The sequence below is a fragment of the Pseudoliparis swirei genome, chromosome 4 (genome assembly GCF_029220125.1).
Source record: "Pseudoliparis swirei isolate HS2019 ecotype Mariana Trench chromosome 4, NWPU_hadal_v1, whole genome shotgun sequence".
NCBI lineage: Eukaryota > Metazoa > Chordata > Actinopteri > Perciformes > Liparidae > Pseudoliparis > Pseudoliparis swirei.
In genome coordinates, this window is record NC_079391.1 from 10,399,096 (window position 1) to 10,418,492 (window position 19,397).

Consider the following 19,397-nt stretch of genomic DNA (forward strand, 5'->3'; position numbering starts at 1 on the left):
CGTAGCTAAAGCTACGGGAGCAAACTTTTAAAAACAAACTATATATTTTATGGGAAATAACATAGCCAAACTAAAATGGGTGTATGTCTGCAACCACAATGACTATTTGAATAATTGTGGTGTTATAATAAAGCCAACCAATGTGGGCTTTGGTTCAGATGTGTGAATATCAGTATATATGTTACTGGTTAACAGTAAATAAAGATGAAACACAGCACAAATTAAAGTTTCATGTTCGCCTGGGAAAGAAATGCACTTTCTGGATCTCTTTGGAATGATGCAGCTGAAAGGTCTAAACCCAAAGCATAGCAGAATGTGTGAACAGCCTCTCTTTGACTTAGTGATTGATTAAGTGAAGCAGGACAAAGTTAGAGAGGGTTTAGGACACAGAGTTCAGGCGAAGTCTCCAAAATGGGCATTTGTGCCCATTTTTCCACCATCTGTGCCATTTAAATGTTCTCATGTTCAAAACTATATATTTCACTTGTATAATACTTATGGTGTTCAATGCATTGAAATACAGCAGTTTGGGGCATATTTTGTAGGAAAAAAAAGACAAAATTCAAATAAAATATATATACATACTTTCAGAATCAAAAGACAACCTCACAAATGAATTGAATGTTATAACCCACTGGCTCATATCTCGGTGATCTTTGGTGCAGAGGGATTTTGGTCGATATGTGGGCAATCGTCTTTATTTTTGCTATCGGGCTCTTTCCGATGCGCTACGGGTCGCAATTTCCGGAAACGTCTCGAGTGGGCTGACTCCTGAAATAATTACGATTATGATATTTTCATAATTCTTTTAGTATGGTGTTTGAGTTGTGTTGGAATGGCTCAGTGTTTAAGTCTTGAAGCACACATCGATATGGACAAACACAGCCGGGGATCGAACCACCGATCCTCTAATTGAAGGACAACGACCCCGTTCAACACTGAGCCACAGTCGCCCGTATGCATTAGTAATGCCTCCGGTGTGTCAAGGCCTTGAGACCAAGCTAAGCTAACTCGTTGATGGATGCTGCCCCGTGTGCTGTGAAGATATGAGGTGTTTGAGGAAGGTTTCCTTTTATGCATTGTGTAGAGGCATTATATACTCAGCTTGCCAAGGGAATAACTCAAATGTGTTGAGAAAATTACAATGAGGATATTGGTTTGCTCATCTTGCTCCAAGTTATTTAACCCTGAAACTTCAGCCCTGTTTGTTATGATTTGGAGTGTTTCCTGTTTTGTTTTGAAGTCCCTGTCTTGTTAACTGTTTCCCTGTGCTTCGTTCCCTGTGCTTGTCTATTTCGTTCCTGATTGTTCCCAGCCACGCCCTGATTGTCTCCACCTGTGTCTCCACCTGTGTCTCCACCTGTGTCTCCACCTGTGTCTCCACCTGTGTCTCCACCTGTGTCTCCACCTGTGTCTCGTTTCCCCAGTGTATTTAGCCTGTGTCCTTCTGCTTGTTCGGTCTCTGGTCGTTTTTGTTCCTGTCTGGTTCTTGTCCCTGTTCCTGTTGTTTCTCTCCTGTTGCCAGACTGTGGTTCTGCTCAGTGAACAATTAAAAGAAACCTTTTTATTTTGAAACTCTGCCTGCTGCGTTTGGGTCCAAACCTCTGCACGAACACGACACTGTTTGCATCATTTCACAGCGTTGTGTTGTTGGTCTGACCCAATTATCTGCAGCCTTTATCCCTCTTTCCTCTGAGTGGTTCATCATCGGCCAGCCCTCGGGATCTTCCTCGGTTCCCAGGAAAGTAGTATGGGGTCGGACCTCGGAGGCGCCATGAAACACTCACTCACCTGATCCGAATTTATACCACTCACACACTTGAACCTAAACACAGAACATTCCTCTGGTGTATAATGATAATGGTGGTAATGGTGTTTTTGTTGTTGTGGAGGTATCATGTTTAAATCCTGGCTTGAATTGTGTCTGGATTTGCTTCACACATTCCCCACACTGTAAAAAGTGAAAAATATATAAATATACGAACACAAACTAAACAACTCCTTGACTTTGGGCATATATTTTAAATGTGTTGTGGCATACACTTTATATGTCTACTAATAAATAGGATTTGTGAGGATTGTCTAAATAAAATATTTTAGACTATAAGCTGATCAAGAAAGATGTTGTGGATCAGAAATTGTGTTTCTAATGCTTGTAAATATTGTAAATTCAAAAATCCTTTAACTATTTTAACATGTGAATGTGTTTCACTCCACTTCTTCCATGTATGTGCATATTGAGGTTCAAGAAATAGGAGTGGGAGGAAGTCTCACTCAGCTCAAATGTATGCATCTCGGACTAAAGTCAGACGAGCAATAGTTACGCAAGATACAAATCTGATACAGTGTAAAATGCCTTTTCGTGTTAATGAAATAAATGTAACATCTTAATCCCAGTGACCTATCAATAGCTCAGTCATTACACATGTATGTTGTGCAGCCATTGCATAGACATTGTTGGAACCAACAGAAATGTATTTAAAATTCTAGAGAAGTCCTTAAAGTTTCCAAACACATCATTGATACAACCCTCATTTTAGAGTGTTCAATATGAAGCTGGATACTTGAGACACACCGGATACATTTTGTCAACACTGGAGCCACCTGCTATCAGGACTTACTAACATTCACACACATTCACACATCGTAGCTAAAGCTACGGAGCAAACTTTTAAAAACAAACTATATATTTTATGGGAAATAACATAGCCAAACTAAAATGGGTGTATGTCTGCAACCACAATGACTATTTGAATAATTGTGGTGTTATAATAAAGCCAACCAATGTGGGCTTTGGTTCAGATGTGTGAATATCAGTATATATGTTACTGGTTAACAGTAAATAAAGATGAAACACAGCACAAATTAAAGTTTCATGTTCGCCTGGGAAAGAAATGCACTTTCTGGATCTCTTTGGAATGATGCAACTGAAAGGTCTAAACCCAAAGCATAGCAGAATGTGTGAACAGCCTCTCTTTGACTTAGTGATTGATTAAGTGAAGCAGGACAAAGTTAGAGAGGGTTTAGGACACAGAGTTCAGGCGAAGTCTCCAAAATGGGCATTTGTGCCCATTTTTCCACCATCTGTGCCATTTAAATGTTCTCATGTTCAAAACTATATATTTCACTTGTATAATACTTATGGTGTTCAATGCATTGAAATACAGCAGTTTGGGGCATATTTTGTAGGAAAAAAAAGACAAAATTCAAATAAAATATATACAGGACTGTCTCAGAAAATTAGAATATTGTGATGAAGTTCTTTATTTTCTTTAATGCAATTTAAAAAAAACAAAAATGTCATGCATTTCTGGATATTACAAAATCACTACTGAATTATCTTTAAATTTTATTTCTGATTATTATGGCTTTATGGCTTACACAAAAAGAAAAAACAAATATATCTTCTCTCTAAATATTAAGTATCATGAAAAGTATACTATTAAACAAAAACAAAATTGTCTAATTTGTCTAATTAACCTGCAAGGGTTTCTGGTTTGACAAACACTCAGCTGTTATAAATCTTTTTACTTGGTCTGAGGAAATATTAAATTTTATGAGATAGGATTTTAGAGTTTTCTTTAGTGTAAAGCAATCAGCAATATTAAAAGATAAAAAGCTGCATATTTTTTCAGTTGATTGTAATGAAATCCAGAATATTTTTTTTTTTTTTTTTTTTTTTTTTACAAGAAATAAAGAACTCTTTATCACAATATCTTAGACAGTATACATACTTTCAGAATCAAAAGACAACCTCACAAATGAACTGAATGTTATAACCCACTGGCTCATATCTCGGTGATCTTTGGTGCAGAGGGATTTTGGTCGATATGTGGGCAATCGTCTTTATTTTTGCTATCGGGCTCTTTCCGATGCGCTACGGGTCGCAATTTCCGGAAACGTCTCGAGTGGGCTGACTCCTGAAATAATTACGATTATGATATTTTCATAATTCTTTTAGTATGGTGTTTGAGTTGTGTTGGAATGGCTCAGTGTTTAAGTCTTGAAGCACACATCGATATGGACAAACACAGCCGGGGATCGAACCACCGATCCTCTAATTGAAGGACAACGACCCCGTTCAACACTGAGCCACAGTCGCCCGTATGCATTAGTAATGCCTCCGGTGTGTCAAGGCCTTGAGACCAAGCTAAGCTAACTCGTTGATGGATGCTGCCCCGTGTGCTGTGAAGATATGAGGTGTTTGAGGAAGGTTTCCTTTTATGCATTGTGTAGAGGCATTATATACTCAGCTTGCCAAGGGAATAACTCAAATGTGTTGAGAAAATTACAATGAGGATATTGGTTTGCTCATCTTGCTCCAAGTTATTTAACCCTGAAACTTCAGCCCTGTTTGCATCATTTCACAGCGTTGTGTTGTTGGTCTGACCCAATTATCTGCAACCTTTATCCCTCTTTCCTCTGAGTGGTTCATCATCGGCCAGCCCTCGGGATCTTCCTCGGTTCCCAGGAAAGTAGTATGGGGTCGGACCTCGGAGGCGCCATGAAACACTCACTCACCTGATCCGAATTTATACCACTCACACACTTGAACCTAAACACAGAACATTCCTCTGGTGTATAATGATAATGGTGGTAATGGTGTTTTTGTTGTTGTGGAGGTATCATGTTTAAATCCTGGCTTGAATTGTGTCTGGATTTGCTTCACACATTCCCCACACTGTAAAAAGTGAAAAATATATAAATATACGAACACAAACTAAACAACTCCTTGACTTTGGGCATATATTTTAAATGTGTTGTGGCATACACTTTATATGTCTACTAATAAATAGGATTTGTGAGGATTGTCTAAATAAAATATTTTAGACTATAAGCTGATCAAGAAAGATGTTGTGGATCAGAAATTGTGTTTCTAATGCTTGTAAATATTGTAAATTCAAAAATCCTTTAACTATTTTAACATGTGAATGTGTTTCACTCCACTTCTTCCATGTATGTGCATATTGAGGTTAAAGAAATAGGAGTGGGAGGAAGTCTCACTCAGCTCAAATGTATGCATCTCGGACTAAAGTCAGACGAGCAATAGTTACGCAAGAGATGGGCCCCTCAATGTGTAGTTAGCTAGACAGCTGATTCTTCTCAATTGGAAATCCAACCATTTGCTTTCAAGCTCAACACCGTCCTCCAGTTATTACATCGTCTCTCCTCTCTCTTCTGGAGTGAGTAACGTGTGACCTCTACATGCAGACGGATCCAGTTTTGTTTCTGGCTGCCGAGTCACAGTGTTGGTGCTTTGGGAAAATCAGCAACAGAAACACATCAAGCGCCTTGAGGTTTGTTGTTCGCTGTCCAAGGTGCTGAATCGATCTTTCAGCAAATACCATTTTCCCTGCAACGTTTTCCACGATGACAGGATCAGGATTTTAATCCCAGTAGGCCGACATTAGATTTTTTTAAATCCTTTTTTGGAAGCTTGGTCAGTTGTTTTTTCTCTTCCCTGGATTTCTTTACTCGTGAACACAATAACCACTGCTTCACAGGTATTTCTGTAATTGTTTGCAAAGCTGTAATCAATTAATTTAATGACCTTTTGAGGTTTTTCTCAATTCAAACATTTAAATCCCACTTTGTTGTAAACCTCTCATTATCAACTTGTTGGAGATCAGAGAGAAAGAATCAGGCCACTTTAAAAGTTATGCAGTACAAGTGTACACTTGCTAGAGAGCAGTATAAAGCATGTTGATGCTCTCCAGTGACACACAGTGGATACAGGTGGACTGTTTGCAAAGCATCATTTCCAGCGTCACTCCATGCAGGAAAAAAGACGTCGAACTCCCGGTCACGTGAGCCGGCGTCCTGCCAGTACCCCCGACACCTTTAACTATCATTAGTATTATTTATTATCTTAACACAAAATACAGCTGATACAAGGATCACGAAAATTGATATCCTGAAAAAATATGAGAAAATTAATATTTGAACCAGATTTTATGAAAATCCATCCAACAATTGTTGCGACATTTCACCCAAGTCCTCAAATGTCAACCTCATGTAAACCTCAAGTCAGAGGACCACCAAAATCAGTAGGGTTCAATATAAAGATGTAAATGATGCACTTTGCTTTCCATGGAGCATCCTTTGCCGAAACCTACCTGTACATTATAATGGTCTGCTCTGAAAAAATCTGATAAAAACTGCAACAAAATCTAAATTCAGAGAATATTTTGTTTACGTATCGCGAACGTACAAGAAATTTGAGCTTTAATTATCTCGTTCTTCTTATTTTAGTGCATGCCATTTGCCCTGTCTCCACTTTTCTCTAAAATGGCGTTGCTTCAACGTGGCTCACGATCATAACTGTGAGAGTTCTTCTCTTTTCTTTCTCCTCCTTTCACTGAGCAGCATTAAGAGAACCGCCAGACCAAAATAATTCCGAGGTCAAATGAAGCCGGTGGGTGGAATGAACAGCCTTTGTTATTTCAACTGAAGCCACTCACTCAGAGGACATTATGCAAAGAATGACATCATTCACTTTCTGAGTAACATTCAACCATTTATTGATAAACAATTTGACACTCAAACGTGTACAGTATATACAGTACATCTACACTACATTGATCTGTGTACAATGATTGAAAAAAACATGGGCCGTTGTCCCAACGGACATTTAACACGTACTGCGCAGTTAGTTTCACCCCTTCGGAGAAATCCAAATCAACTGCCGTCCTCCCATTGGGCAATGTGCTTTGCAGCTGTGAGATGCACACAAACAAAGAGAGACACACATAGATGTGTGTAATGCAAATTATAGAAGTGTGCATGTTGAGCACAAAAGCATTGTAAAAAAAAAAGAAGAAGAAGGAAGTTAAGTGTGTGCATGAATCCCAAATAAACCTTCAATATATAGATGGGACTGGGAGGAAAACATGGTGGAAATGACTGAGAGTCTTTAAATGTATATGCAAAGATACACACACACACACACACACACATGCACAGTGCTCTGGAGAAACACAGCTTAGTGTCTGCCTCAGGCTGTGTGATATCCACTTATCATTTTATCACCAATTAACACAGCACTGCACTGAAGGATGGAAATCACTCTGATGGGATGGAGGGCTCTGTGTGCTTATAATCAACAGAATGTATGCCTCTCACTCTTTGTTGCTTCAGTGAAAAATGTGCTTTTATTTCAAGAGGAAGGGCAGGACAATTATTGATCAAAGAATATTCAGTTGTGTCTAGCTTTGTTAATGAGCACCACAGTTTGCAGTTTAATTCGCGCCGATATACAATTTGACCAATTAAGCCCCGCTCGATCATGATCTGCTCGTTCGGTTTTACACGAACACAAACTAGACAGAGAGACAGTCGGAGGTCGCCAAAAAGCCGGTTGTAAAAAAAGTCGTTTTGTCAAAGTTGACCACATTCAGAGCCATCAGTCATTCAGCTCCGGGTGATCAATACCAGATTACACAGCAACCACTTACAAAGACGCACTCAAGTGGGCAAAAGTAAACATCTGCCACCCTCTCATTCCTTACGATCAATGTAAGTGGTATGTGTGTGTCTAAACACTGCAGGCCTTTGAGGGGCTGATGTATATTGATCGCTCACAGGCTCCCGATGGCGAGCGCTGAGTGCCATCGATTTAGACTGAGTGCCTTGTTTAAATGTGTGTCGGCAGGATCACACATTTCAAAGTTGTGTTCATATCATTAATGGACACACTCTGGATTAACATTGTAGATGTCAACCTGCTGTGATTATCAGCCTCAAATAATTGTCTGAACACAGAAGAGAAGAGCAGGTGCGTCTTTCCAAACAAATAAAAAAAAGTTGTTAAACTCCTTTAAGGGAAATTTTCTTGACAATAAACACTGAATCAAATCAATGTGTCCAGAAGAATCCCTCCATCACAGGTGTGTATGACGACAGGCCCGTCGCCCTGACGTCTGAGGTCATGAAGTTCTTTGAGATATTGGTACTGACATCACAGGACCCCTGCTGGACCCCGAGCAGTTCGCTTACCATACAATGATGCAGTCAACGCACTAAATCCTGCAACACCACAATCACACTCAACAGCCTCATGCCGATCATCCTACTCACCAAACTCACACGAGCTCACTGTCCCTGCCTCCGTCTGTCAATGGATCACAAACATCCTGACAGAGCAAGGAATGAGTCTGCATGCAGATGGCAGGTTCTAAAGGTTCTGTGTCGTCAGAACAAACTGGAGCTGAACGCTCTTAAAACTGTGGGGACGGCGGTGGACTTCAATGTCTGCTTTGAAAGCATTTGAGTTTCTGGGATACATCATCTCCAAAGACCGAGGATACACTTCCTGCTCCAGCTCAGGAGGTTCAACCTACAATAATAATTGTGTGCTTTGGATCGGCCACCAAACATGAGCGGAATATAACGGACAGTCAGGCCTGGCCATAAAAGCGGATTCTGAACATGTAATGTGAAAAGACTGAACCCACCACCAAGTCTGCAGCTCATACTTTTAGCTCACCGTTTTAGTTTCCTCGTCTTCACTTTTATTTTTTGGGTATTATTCTATTCCATTATCCAAACCGCTTATCCTATTTAGGGTCGCGGAGCGCTGAAGCCGATCCCAGCTGACATTGGCCGAAGGCCGGGGTCACCCTGGACAGGTCGAGTAGTCTATCGCACGCCACATATAGAGACAGGTAACCACTCACCCTCACATTCACACCTACAGACTATTTAGAGTCCAATTAACCTGGCGTGTCTTTGGACTGTGGGAGAACTCGGAGAGAACCCACGCTGCCACGGAGAGAACGTGCAAACTCCTCACAGAAGGACCCGGGCCCCTCTTGCTGTGAGGTTAAAAGCAAGAGCCCAGTGTGCAGCCCAGGCTGAGTGTCATATCTCTTTTAAAAGATGAACCCCCGTCTATATTTTTATCAGGATGAAAGGACATTTAGGGAGAGCACTAGTCGTCTTTCCTCCAAGTCAACAGTGGGACACGCTGCTGCAGTTGAAGAAATACAGTACAGCCAAATGTGCACAATATTCAGAAGCAAGAGTAAAGGCGATGCTATCAGTGATCAGCTGTTTGGTTTTGTGCCTAAAGTGTGACAACAATGTCAAGTCTCAATGATTCTAAATTGCTATTACTGCCTAAGTGACACAATGACTGGGGGGGGGGTTTGCAATACTGCCTCCCAGCAGGCAGGTCCAGCATATGGATGGCAATGTGTACACAAAAATAACTCTACCTTCATTCCTTCAACACTTTCATTCACCCTTCACCAGCTGGAGCCTTACCATGCAGGCAAATGTATCGGTTCTGCGTTTTACATCGCTGGTCGTTCCAGTTAAAGGCGCTTGACGCCTGCAGCTCCACACAGTTTCCAAAGCTAGACAGAGAGAGATGAGAAAGTGACTCTGTGTACAGACGTTTTTCTCCTTTCATCCTATCTTTTGTAGCTGTTGATTAGAAATTGACATTGTAAAGTTGAGGAGGACACAAGTTATACTTTTTCAGAACAGAATTTCTTGATGTTGTAGTTTTCCCAACAGTAACTCACAAAGCAAACACACACAGATTTTCAAATGTGGCCAAATAAATTCAGATAGAGATAAATAAATAAAAAATATTAGTGATATAATAACACATTTATTATTAAAGTAGTTATTACAAACATATTATAGCTGTTTGGATGGATAGATAGAACAGAGGAAAGGAGTGAGGGAGACACAGAAAGAGAGACATCTAGTGGTCAGTGTGGAGATTGCAAGTCAATCTAAATGTCATTTCTCCGAGTTAGACCATACAGTATATAAACAATAACATCTATTTGTATCAACCTTAGTGGATGATTTAATATTGAATGCTATTTCAGCTAAATTTTATTTCAGAGACGAAAGACAAATGAAAGACCAAACTACATAAATATCTTGCAGTAGTAAATTATACACATTGTGGATCCTTGGCAGACACATTAGCAGATTGAGTTAAGCATGAATCTCACGCCAAAAAAGTAATTTTCTACTTTTCATTGTATCTGCTTTTTGTTTATCTCCATTGCCGACTTGGCCGTCTGTGTATGTTGTAGATGTGTCTCTTACCCTTGGTTGTCAGGTTGCCCAAAGGCAAAGCTGCTGAATCGAGGGATCTCTCCTGTGTCCCAGCGAAATGAGTCTCTCAGAGGCTTATATGTCAAAGCTGTGGAGCAAAAACATTGCTGTTTTATCATCGCCGCATCTCTACAACCTCCACCTGGCAGAACATCTGTTCGAAATGGCAGTAATCTACCGCCTAATCCTGTTAAAAACAATATAATATCTTAAATATCTTTTGAAGAAGGACTACCAATCCAGAAGTTTCGTGTCTCAAAGTCCGTGTCGGTGACCTCGTTGCTCGTCTCCAGTTGGCTGAGGTAAAACGCCAGGATGTCCTGAACCTTCTGATTGTGGATCGGTCCGAGAACACCTCGTCGGTCCTGGTGGTGTAAACAAAAAACAAGGCCGCGCGGGAAGTTGAATGACGTATGTAGATCTCTATGACATAGTATGACTGTAGAGCTTGTCTCACTCTCTCAGTGGGCAACGCACACTTGTCTCTCACCTGACATTGACTCCTTGCTCCATAGTAGGTGTCGGTATCTGAAGACACCATGAAGCAATCACCGTCTATCATCACATCACAGCTGTGGAAGGGAAACTGCACCTTCTCTGTTGGGACAAGAGAGAACAGTAATGATTCATCCCATCCATAATGGCTCGAGCTCAATAAACAGACTTAAATATGTTCTTATCTTTTGAGCCATTACAGTTTTGCAGATTTGTGTTCAAGGAGAGTTATAATAGAAAACAAATCAAGTGACGGCAAATAATTGTGTTGCCTTTTTAGCTAGAATATATGAACACACAGAAACTCATTCTGACAATGTGCATGGAGTATTAAAGCTGTCAAACTGTATTACGTCTACTTCTTACACTGTGGATCATATTACCACAAAATTGTCTTTGATGCGACCTCTAATAAGTCACTATGCTGATTCTTTCACCATGTTCTCATTATGTCGCCAGACTCTCTTACGGTGAATACAGAATGTAGCAGCAAACGCATGAATTCTCCTCAGTACGTGTGTTTCTGTGCAGGCTTTTGAATTTGAAACCAATCTGTGTCTCAGAGTGCAAATTGCTGAGGTGTATAAAAACACAAAGAAGTAGACTGCACTTACCTGCACACTCAGCACCACCATAGCCAACATCACACAAACAAGAGCATTCTTCTTCTTTGAAGCGACCGTGTAAACACTGCACACTGCACAGGACTGAAAGACAGACACTTGGTACAGCGAAGCCTGCCTCTCCGCTTTGAACAATACAGACAGCAAGACCAATTTGACGAGGCCTGATGTCAATATGTTTTCTATATCAATACTGCTGCGCTTGATGTGGATGACCGGTACCCTGGCAGAAGCGTCCGGTGAAGCCTGGGTCACACGTGCACTTGCAGGATGAGATGTTAAGACGGCCGTGTTGACCGCAGCTCATTCTACACGGATTCCTTGGGATTTCTGATAACAGATGTGCATCACACCAACACAAGCACTCACAAACAATGCTAAACGAACACTTGGAACTCATTGTAGCCAAAATCAGCATAACTCAGATTCTGGGCTAAAGTAATATAACCAGGATTGAATACACTAAATACTTTGTGAATGGCAAACCTGAATTTAAAATAACTGGCATGATAACAGATTTCATAAACTACTACGTTTGTGCATATGCCATCTTCTTTAAATGAATTTAATATACATTGCTAACAATCGCTAAACACATCATTGATAGTGTGCAGAAATGGCCCTGAGGAGCACAATAGACCAACTACTGTACATTAGTGGTAGTAGTGGTTGTATCCATCCTTTAAAAATACAGCGAGCATGACGTGCATGTCTATGTCAGGGTTTTATGTTTAATCCTAATGTGGCTTCATAAAAAACATTCATGTTTCTAATAAACAATAACTTTATCATGTATATATATATATATATATATATATATGCACATTTTTATTTTCTTACCACATAATCCACCTCCATGGTCCGAGAGTCTAAAGCAGCCAGACATGACGGAGGTGCAGAGAGAGCAGTACAGCCCCGTCTTATAGGGCGTCACCAGCTGACCGTTCACCTGCCAGTTACCCCTGCAGCAGCAACACAAATACATACTGCACACACATATACGAAGAGATACACAATCACACAAGATCTAGAGCAGCATAAGGGGGGGGGGGGGGATATTAATGTTCAAAATGTCCACATGGGACAGGGACATGATTTTATAATAATCATATTCTGAGGCCTTCAAACTGTTAGTTTTACATTATCTGAAGTGTTTATGTTTTGAACAGAATAACGATTTGTGAGCTGGATTGCCGATTATAAAGTGTTTATTTAGTCTAGAACTGAGTATTAATTTTAAAAGTATGAATTCATGTTTGGATTTTATCCTTTGCTGTTCTCAATTATTTTTGGGGGGAGAAAACTGTAATTGTTACCCAGGGTAATATGCACAGACAAACATCTCCGTTATATCTCCTTCCCTCAGACACAGCTGGCTGGCACAGCCCACGTTAACGGAAGTGGCCCACACCAACTACACAACAGAAGATTTAGACACACTTCATCAGCACTTATGTGTGTAATGTAACAGAAACAAACAAAGGTAGAGTTTGAATCTGCTTGTTTATACCTGTGTATAGTGTTGACAGGTGGCATTCGCCTTGCATTGCCCACTCAAGGAGAGAAAATCTTTCCCCTCATCAAACCAAGAGTAAATGGCGTCAGAAAACGAGGTGACATCATCCGCAGAGAGACGTGTGTTCCACCCAACATGGCTGACCGATAAGGCGTGTGGAGGAGGGGGGTCTGTGTGGCACCATGCTGCCCTCTTCTTTGCAAGTAAGGCCAACTCCTCATTCCACTCCTGTAATGGTGAAATAATAAAACACATCTTTTATTTGGTTACCATAATTACTTTAGTCTATCTGTGTTTCCGAATCTTTCTCTGTCTTTTGATTACATTGTTCTAAGCAGATCTGTTTGATAAAATGAAAGGTGTTCATCTTATCCTCTATAGTTTTCTGTGTCGGTTCCAACAAACCTTCAGATTATATCATCTAAACGTCCGTCAGATTTGACAATCAATATTTGTAATTTGTCTGCTGCCTCATGTACAGAAACCCTCGCAACATTTCCAAGACTTTAATAAAGGCATTCGGAAGCTGTATAATTCCACATAATAATGAATAATACATTATTTATTAAAATTAAGAATTACTTAGCAATTACATTAGTTGTTAATATCAGGAGATGTTTATAATCAACTCATCTAAATATGAAAATGTGTTAATGTTGTCTGTTGGATTTGGAGCTGCACCTTAAATTCAATTCAATTCAATTCAGTTTATTTGTATAGCCCAATTTCACAAATTACAAATTTGTCTCTGAGTGCTTTACAATCTGTACACATAGACATCCCTGCCCCAAAACCTCACATCGGACCAGGAAAAACTCCCAAATAACCCTTCAGGGGAAAAAGGAAGAAACCTGGAGGAGAGCAACAGAGGAGGATCCCTCTCCTAGGATGGACAGATGCAATAGATGTAATGTGTACAGAAGGACAGATTTAGAGTTAAAATACATTCAATGAATATGACAGAGTGTATGAATAGTTCATAGTAGGCATATTCCACGATGGAGACCTCCACGATCCATCAGGCAGATGGCGGTGGGGAGGAGGAGGGCGGAGTCTCAACAGGACAGTGGCGTAGTCATGAGCAGGAATTCCACGACCCAGACGATCCATCAGGCAGATGGGATCTATGCCGTCTCATAGGGTCCGATGACCCCATGAGACGTAAAGTCAAAAGGACTTCCGGGAGAAAGCAGAGTTAGTAACGTGATTGAGAGATGAAAATTCATCCTTAAGGAGAGAAAAAGAGGAGATAGGTACTCAGTGCATCCTAAACGTCCCCGGCAGCTATAAGCCTATAGCAGCATATCAAGGGGCTGGACCAGGGCAAACCTGATTCAGCCCTAACTATAAGCTCTGTCAAAGAGGAAGGTCTTAAGTCTACTCTTAAACGAGGTGACTGTGTCTGGTCCGGACTGAAATTGGAAGCTGGTTCCATAAAAGAGGAGCTTGATAACTAAAGGCTCTGGCTCCCATTCTACTTTTTAAGACTCTAGGAACTACAAGTAGTCCCGCATTTAGTGAGCGTAGCTCTCTAGTGGGGCAATATGGTACGACAAGCTCCTTAAGATATGATGGAGCATCACCAATCAAGGCTTTGTAGGTTAAGAGAAGAATTTTAAAGTGATTCTTGATTTTACTGGGAGCCAGTGCAGAGCAGCTAGTGCAGGAGTGATGTGATCTCTTTTCTTAGTTTTAGTGAGAACACGAGCTGCAGCATTCTGGATCAACTGAGAGACCTAAGAGATTTATTAGAGCAGCCTGCTAATAAGGAGTTGCAGTAATCCAGTCTCAAGTAACAACGTGAACCAATTTTTCTGCATCTTTATGAGACAAGATGTGCCTGATTTTTGAAATATTACGTAGATGAAAGAATGCAGTCCTTGAGATTTGCTTTACGTGGGAGTTAAAGGACAAGTCCCGATCAAAGATAACGCCAAGATTCTTTACAGTGGTGTTGGATGCCAGGGCAATGCCATCTACAGAATCCACATCACCAGATAATTGATCTCTGAGGTGCTCAGGGCCGATTAAAATTACTTCGGTTTTGTCTGAGTTTAACATCAAGAAGTTGCAGGTCATCCATGTTTTTATGTCTTTAAGACATGCTTGAATTTTACAGAGTTGGTTGCTCTCCTCTGGTTTTATCGATAAATATAGTTGAGTGTCATCTGCATAACAATGAAAGTAAATGTGAAGTGAGGTCATATTGTACTTTGTAGATACTGATTACAATTGTATGAAAGAAAAACATATTTGGCATGAAGGTTATTCCTAATAGTGCATGAGTGATTTTCTTATCCCGCCTAATCCTTTTCAGGGGTCGGAGCCAGCCTTAGAGCACAGTTGGCACCATGAGCGAGCTGCCAGTCCAGGAACAACAAACTGATGGACACTCATTGTGTGCTGCGTATAAACACTTCACTAAGTCACACATTCTCCAAGATGTGTAGTGGCCGATTCAAATAAACAAAACTGGTTTCCACACAAATGTACCACAATCACTCACTATGCCACAGAAGTGAGAGAACAAACGTCCCATTCAGATACTCTCTCAAAGAAAGGCAACCGCATGTGGAAAGTTACAGATTCAATGTGGAAAATGATCACAAATTTAAAAAGTGACACATTTGAGTGAAGTTGAATGAACTGATATTTATTGTTTATTTCATTCATTACTGCCTCTTTAATTTGTTATTCCTCTTAAGAAGACTGTTACATTTTAAACTCTTGGGTAGCATTGTCTAATAATAAAACACCTATATTAATGGTTCAAATTATAAATAATGGCTTTATCAGGGTAAATACATCATGAACGTGCTCAGTACATAGTATTGTAAAGGTTTACAATAGGAAATACAGTAATTACCATTCCTTCTTTGACATTTTCTTGAGTCAATCCTAATGGCACTTTGATGGAGGGTTGTTATCACTTATCACTAATATATAACAGACACAACATGTGAATAAGTTCTGCAGCAATCTTGTATACGAAGTGGTAAACCTACAGCAGCCCTACTTGTTGTCCAGCCGACTACTCGTTGGTGAGAGATGTAAGACCTTTTGTTTATGTTTCTGATCACCAGTAAATATAAGAGCACTGTGAAAAAAAAATCCCTGTTTCACTGATGCTGCTCATTTTTCCATCACAATTTCCTCCTCAATCCCGCCAGCTCTCATCTTGTTAGTAATAGTTCACCACCATCAAACCCATGAAGGTACCTTGATAGAAAGTGGTACACTCTTTTAAATCTAATCAAAAGTCTGTCCAACAACTTTTCTTTGGGGCTAGACAGCGTCTAGAGGACATAATTCAGAAGTATGAGTGTGGCTTAGAAAGGCGGAGCCCCCTTGAGTTCATTGTTCACTCTGCTCTCTGATGTCTGCCAGGCAAAGTCCTCGGCTCACACTTTGATGCCACCAGAGGTCACCGGGCAATATTTCACGGAAGACATTTCATTTCAAGGCATGTCATGTTATATCCACTGTGGGATTTGAATGTCTCACTCGGAAATATGTGAGTTTCTCTTTTGCCTACTTTGTGGCGCCATGAACAACTGCACTATAGCAAATGAGCTAAATCAAGAAAGCTGGATTTTTCTATGCAAAAGATCTACAGATCTGTTTTTTGCCAACCCAAGAGCATTAACATTGAAGTGCTGGAGCTTGAGAAGATCTGAGCAAAGTTAATATAATACAAATTAAATATAATGTATATATAAATAAATATGTATTTATATATTTGTAGATATAAATTATACAAATATAATTACAAATGGGTCATGATTTGCTTCTCAAAAGTAAATGCTGAACTTTCATTTATGTCTCTGAGAGTGAACGTATGACCTTATAATACTTCCTCAAGAGCTCGAAGAAAACCTACAGAAAGGGAGGAGCATCGCTCATTTCTTGAATATTGGTATTTTATCTCAAAGCCAAATGGTCTAAATTATAATCACTTCAACACAATCTCCCCACAATGCTTACTGGTTCATTCCTCTGTGAAAAAAAAAATTCTGATATTCACAAACACAGCCCAAGCCTTGAGCCTTTTAACATTTATCAGTAAAGCTCTTTAATATGCCTCTTCAGCTCGGCAAATCTTCCTCTGAGGGGTTTCACTGGGAAATTACCTGTAATACGACAGTTGTGATTGCAGAATGAATATCCACACCCTCTTTTTCTCATTACCGCCTTATCAGTTGAGAACAGTTCTCCGAGGCTGAAGAGCAGTGGAAGAAAGGGAGCTCAGTCTGTAGGGTGGCTTTGAGGATGTAATCTATGACAAAGGGACAGTTTGGCCTGGCACAAATATCATATTAGGCCCAGAGGATAGCTAATGCATTGTGATTTTCATAATCCACCTTTACCTTGCAGCGATTACCACATGCCGACGAGACAGTTATGCAGATAAGGACTGTATGGCGAAGCAATCGATGGAGTAAGATAAGGAGAAGATTGTGTGAGGGTGTTTTGCACAGAGTGAGATTAAAAAAACATTAAATATTAATATTGGGAATTGCTGAACATTCAGCCCCATCTCACCATGATCCTCAAACTGTTTTTATAACACTAAAACAGTTATGTCTTGATAATTAGGACACTAACCAATGTAAAATATTGCTGAGGTTTATTCTTATTCTGGTAGAAAAAGAAGAAAAAAATGGTATCATTTCACTCAAAAGACGATACACGCACAGCTAATTGATTTTGGCTTTATTTTGAATGTCCACACTATCATTCAGCCTGCAGCAGAGCACCGCAAATGAATGCACTAACACTATTTCATACTGTAGATATCACACACACACACACACACACACACATAAGAAACAATAGATGCCACAAACCATTTTTTGCATGTTAGCCGCCATGGGCTCGACCCGGCTTCGCAGTCTATTGTGCTGGGCAACAATCTGCGAGTGCTCTTTCATCCTGAGCCCTGGAAGTAAACAAAAAAAATATGTCACTATTACACCCTTCAAACAAAACTCAAAACTATATTTTTTACAAATTGTGCCACGTACTGAGTAAACAAGCCTCCATTAAAAGAGATTTAAAATGCTCTAAAATACTCAAACTTAGGATGCTTAGATCTACAGAATAAATACAGAAGGCTATAAGCAATAAACATAAAAATGATAAAGAATGTCAATAAAACACAAATGTAACTATATATGTGTCGATAGGAGAACTCATAACTCTTGAAGATACTGTGGATTAATAGACACTTAAAGTTCCCCTCTCTATTTATAATGTATGTATGTTTTAGTACATGTTAAACCATGTATTATATGTTAATGTACTACTCGTACTACGAAAGGGAGTACAGTATTACGTCAAAACGTTGCGATCTTGGAAGCAGGCAGAACAAATCCCATCTCACATATGAGCACATTTCACCAGAAAAGTTAAACAGTAGAGATCTGCTACCCAGTGATAGAGGTTAATAATTTCGCTTTGCGTTTGGCAAAATGCAATCAAAACGTTAATTGTTAAGCTGATGCCAGACAGTGACAGAAACGTAGAGCTGGTGCTTTGCCAGATGGAGTTGGACAGCAATGAATGCCACTTGAGTCCTCCGCTTAAAGGATTGCCACCTGATTGCAGACGACAACAACTTCCACTTATAACACTTATAACTTCGTATTATCATACACTAACTTTCTATACTTTAAATTACATCGCTGGAAACATGTCTAACTTCTATTTAGCAGTCAGCATGTGTGCGGGTTCTTCATTGTGCACGCGGAGGCTCCTGTCCCTCGTGGCGCACCTGACTCGCGCATCGAAGTGTGTTTACCGGTGATGGTGGACTTCTGGAGCTCCGGTGTGTCCGTGACAATCCGGTTGGCGTCGGTAAACGGGAAATGCAGAGACAAAACAACAAACAGATCCCAACACCGGGACGCGGTTCCGGACCTCATTGTGAACTCCAAAGTGTCTCCGACCGCAGCTTTGCGCTCAGTGGCTGCGCCCTTCTCCTCCTCTCCTCCTCTCCTCCTCTCCTCCTCTCCTCCTCTCCTCCTCTCCTCCCTCCTCTTTTCACTATAATCACTTTCACTCTGAGCACACATCTATTCAATCCGCTCACTGGAGTTAACGCCTCAATATTGTGTTCAGCAATCAGATCTTGTCGAAATCTTCTTCTTTTTTAAGTAACCAAATGTTGAGATACATTTTAGCGCGAATCTCCAAAGTTGGTGAAACGTGCACGAGGAACAGCAAGTCCTCGTCTATCTCATGGAGGGCATCTTCTTGAAAAGTTCAGATCGACCTCTCAGAATGAAAAAATAATGTTCTGGTTGAAAATTTTCAGGCGTATAAAGACAAAATAGTCTCAATATGATATCATTAAAAAAATACAACTAAAGCACTTTTAAAATCTACTGAAATAAATACATTGAATAAAAATAAACGTTCTCATTGTGCTTATGCTTTTATTAACATGGCCTTGTTTCTGAATACAGCTTGCAGAGAATATGTCATGTTTTGACTTTACTTCGCAGCAGACAGTGGTGGAAGTATTCGAAGTAAAAGTAACCATCAACTGAATATATGCAACATTAGGATAAAGTTGGGCATCCAAAATGTTGCCAAACTAAAAGAATATGTGTTCCATTTTGTATGTTGTATTATGATCACTGATCAGCTTTTTAATATTGTGTTTGAATTTTGTTTTTTTAGTC

At 40.0% G+C, this 19,397-nt stretch overlaps 1 protein-coding gene across 1 annotated transcript; it reads right to left on the bottom strand.

Moving 5' to 3' along the window:
* Positions 1 to 6,504: 6,504 nt before the first annotated feature.
* On the bottom strand, positions 6,505 to 18,635 carry LOC130193197 (C-type lectin domain family 18 member A-like). Its single transcript, XM_056413622.1, has 12 exons — positions 18,512 to 18,635; positions 17,559 to 17,650; positions 12,706 to 12,939; positions 12,512 to 12,609; positions 12,036 to 12,157; positions 11,418 to 11,525; positions 11,187 to 11,279; positions 10,568 to 10,674; positions 10,313 to 10,442; positions 10,069 to 10,165; positions 9,265 to 9,356; positions 6,505 to 6,716 (listed from the first exon to the last, which is right to left on the bottom strand). Exons 1-12 carry the CDS (start codon positions 18,633 to 18,635, stop codon positions 6,679 to 6,681), a joined length of 1,335 nt encoding a protein of 444 aa, XP_056269597.1. The 3' UTR covers positions 6,505 to 6,678.
* Positions 18,636 to 19,397: the final 762 nt, after the last annotated feature.

What these genes read in the sequence shown, in the direction of transcription:
- LOC130193197 (XM_056413622.1), bottom strand. Translation starts at nt 18,635, where the DNA reads ATGAGGTCCGGAACCGCGTCCCGGTGTTGGGATCTGTTTGTTGTTTTG. An exon ending in CCTGTCAACACTATACACAG is followed by an intron (nt 12,610 to 12,705) that starts GTATAAACAAGC and finishes TCTGTTGTGTAG; the next exon opens with TTGGTGTGGGCCACTTCCGT. An exon ending in CCGATACATTTGCCTGCATG is followed by an intron (nt 6,717 to 9,264) that starts GTAAGGCTCCAG and finishes TGCATCTCACAG; the next exon opens with CTGCAAAGCACATTGCCCAA.